General features: G+C 37.6%; 1 protein-coding gene across 1 annotated transcript in view; it reads right to left on the minus strand.

Moving 5' to 3' along the window:
* Positions 1 to 3,659, minus strand: part of LOC107571684 (sodium/hydrogen exchanger 8-like) — a 44,604-nt gene extending 40,945 nt beyond the window's left edge. Inside the window, exons 1-2 of the mRNA XM_016258015.1 lie at positions 3,381 to 3,659; positions 2,518 to 2,696 (exon numbers count right to left, since the gene is read on the minus strand). Of these exons, the coding sequence (XP_016113501.1) occupies positions 2,518 to 2,696; positions 3,381 to 3,568 (367 nt within the window). The 5' untranslated portion in view covers positions 3,569 to 3,659. The remainder of the gene's footprint in view (positions 1 to 2,517; positions 2,697 to 3,380) is intronic.

Consider the following 3,659-nt stretch of genomic DNA (forward strand, 5'->3'; position numbering starts at 1 on the left):
AAAACAAATAAGTTCAGAAATTAAGTTCTGTGTAATAAAATGGAATGACTCAAGGAAAAAGTATTGAACACGCTTACTGAAATGTATTTAATACTTAATACAAAAGCCTTTGTTGTTAATGACGGCTTCAAGACGCCTCCTGTAAGAGAAACTAGTGGCATGCATTGCTCAGGTGTGATTTTGGCCCATTCTTCCACACAAACAGTCTTCAAATCTTGACGGTTCTGTGGGCCTCTTCTAGGAACTCTGATCTTTAGTTCTTATTTTCTATTAGTTTCAAGTCAGGTGATTGGCTGGTCATTCTAGCAGCTTTACTTTCTTTCTCTGAAACCAATCGAGAGTTTCCTTGGCTGTGTTTGGGATCATTGTCTTGCTGAAATGTCCACCCTCGTTTCATCTTCATCATCCTGGTAGATGGCAGCAGATATTTATCAAGAATATCTTGGTACATTTTTCCATTCGTCCTGCCTTCAATTATATGAATTTTGCCAGTGCTACAACATGATGTTTTGGGGTGATGTGCCATTTGGCCTCCAAACATGGTGTGTATTATGGCATACCAAGACTTTAATTTTGGTCTCATCGGACCAGACTATATTCTCCCAGTATTTCACAGGCTTGTACAAATGTGGTGCAGCATACTTTAAACGAGTTTCAACATGCTTTTTCTTCAGCAATGGAGTCTTGCGTGGTGAGCGTGCATACAGCCCGCAGCGGTTGAGTGCATTACTTATTGTTTTCTTTGAAACAGTTGTACATGCTAATTCCTGAACTTTCTGAAGCTCTCCACAAGAGATCCTTGGCCCTTGGACAACTCTTCTGATAATTGTTTTCACTGCTCTGTCAGAAATCTTGCAAGGAGCACCTGGTCGTGGCTGGTTTATGGTGAAATTATGTTCTTTCCACTTCTGGATTATGGCCCAAACAGTGCTCACTGGAATATTCAGAAGTATAGAAATCCTTCTGTAACCAATGCCATCAGTATGTTTTGCAACAATAAGGTTGTGAAGGTCTTGAGAAAGCTCTTTGCTTTTACCCATCATGAAATGTTTCTTGTGTGGCACGTTGGTAATGAGACACCTTTTTATAGGCCATCAGTTGGGACTAAACTAAAGCTAATATTAATTTCCACTGACGAGGGGCATGATTACTTTCTAATTACTGATAGATTTTAGCTGGTGTCTTGGCTTTCCATGCCTTTTTGCACCTCCCTTTCTTCATGTGTTCAATACTTTTTCCCTGTGTCATTCATATATATATATAAATATATATATATATACGTATGTTTTGTTTTTCTGTTTTTTAAGTCACATCAAAAGTGACAGCTGAAAAATTGTATAATAGTAAAGGTTTCTATAATATAAAATACTTATATTTCATAACAGTGGTCTAATTTAGAATTTTCTATTTAAAGAAATACATTTATCATAGTTTCTACAAAAATATTTAACAACACAGCTGTTTTCGCTGATAATAATAATGAGCTTAATAATCTTGGTGAGTATAAGGGACTTCTTTCAAAAACATTTTATAAATCTTTCTGACCACCAACTTCTGAACAGTATCATATGGGTAATAAAGGTTACATTGTTATGTTATTTTTCTTTTAGCATGTTATGTATTTATCTGCATGTGCTTCTTCCTTCATCATCATCTCTTTTTAATCAGACATTTTGTGATTAAAATCACTTTTTTAAAAAATCGATAAATAAACACAACAAATAAATATCATTATTCAATATGCAATATCATATGTCTATGTTCTCTAAAAGGTAAAGGTCTAGTCAGGTACAAAGAGATAAGTTACATCAGGTGAACTGTGTCACAGTAGCCCATAGTGATGTGATGTGTTTAGTGCCGGTTTATAATTACACTTCAACCTAGATTAAATATCTAGCATCCAAGACATTACGAACAAATTCATGAGCACATATGTAGAGCCTGTCAGTGTGTCAGACTACACTCACGCGCACAATACAGACAATGCACCAAACGCAAACACACATGGCAACGACGCGGACAGATGACATCAGCGCCGAGGGCCGATCCCAAAACATCAACCTGAAACCTCACGAGTTTCACCGTGACGTCACTGGCTCAGTGGTGTCAGATACACAAATACAGCCTGAGTCACCAGCCAGCTTACTACAATCAGCACTCAGTTCATTAGCACTAGCTGCCATACATGAAGCTTCAAGTGACTAACTTTGTGTTGCTGTCTTGTTTTTCACTAATATTGTGTCTGAATGAAAGCACATCACATAGCAGAAAACCTTCCCAGAGGAGTCTAAGCTGTTCTGTTACACATACATTACCTTCAAGACTCAAAAAGACATCAAAACATTGACCATCTCGCATGAACAGAATCAGCCTCTCTTAAGCATTTAAGAGAGTGAACACTAAGGAAATGCGGCTGCACCCTGGAGAAACCCTTAGTACTCTTCTGATGCAATAAAAATCACAACTTCCGTTTTTAAAAGAAATAAGACCAACACATTGACAGCCGGTTCTACCCACCAATGACCAGCAGGCTGAAGAAAATGCTCATCCCGCTGGACTGCTCCTCCTCCTGAGCCTTGACGCCCGTCTGCACTGGCAGGATGGGCTCATTTTTAGGAGGCTCGGGGGTCGAGGGCTTGGGCACAGGTGTGGTGGACTGAACAGTGCCATTGCTGGAGCTTTCCGTGCCATTTAACCTGTCAGACGAATACATTTCATATGGCATTTATTTAGTGCAGTCAAACGATTAATCGCGATTAATCGCATCCAAAATAAAAGTTTTTGTTTACATAATATTTATGTGTATACTGTGTATATTTATTATGTATATATAAATACACACACATACAGTATATATATTTAGAAAATATTTACATTTTATATTATATATAAATATGTTTAATATATGAACATAAAATATTTTTCATAAATATATACATGCATTTTGTGTATTTTGGATGCGATTAATCGTTTGACTGCACTAATGGTATTACATCAAATATTATGACATTTCACCATACAATCACTTTAACATTAACACATTAACATTAAAAGATTAAGATGATACATCTGAAGATACAAGTCTATAACAATCAATAGACAGAAGAATCATATTCATACAGCATAACATAGGCCTATAACTGTAAATAGATGTATACTCTTGCTGTATCGTGGTACAGAGATGGTATCAGGTAGTAATACCACGGTACTTTGATTTATACCATGATACAGGATCATGTATAACACAGAAGACCATGGTATCTGTTGTTGGGTAATTGTAATAGTGGTGATTAACATTGAATATGCGCCACATCACTCCCTCACTCACGCTTTCTGCTGTTAAACTGCAAGCGACCTGATGCTATGTAATGAAGTAATACCTGATCAGCTGCTCTCCGTGCCCATCAGCAGTACTCTGATCATGTAAATCACTGACAGCTCTATTACTGTCAGATTCTGCATCGTTTTTACTGTGTGTCTGATCATCTGCTGCCGCACACCGCCCGAGATCAGCCGTCAGTATAACTGATAACACAGCGACCATAGCAGCGCGATTACTGAAGCACATCGTGCTCACAAACACAAATAATCATTAGACACAGGGGGAAAAGCGCTAAATAAACTCATGTCGCCACAATCCATGTTTCGCAGAGTAAATT

The sequence above is a fragment of the Sinocyclocheilus grahami genome, unplaced genomic scaffold, assembly GCF_001515645.1.
Source record: "Sinocyclocheilus grahami isolate Dianchi unplaced genomic scaffold, SAMN03320097.WGS_v1.1 scaffold1634.1, whole genome shotgun sequence".
Taxonomy (NCBI): Eukaryota; Metazoa; Chordata; class Actinopteri; order Cypriniformes; family Cyprinidae; genus Sinocyclocheilus; species Sinocyclocheilus grahami.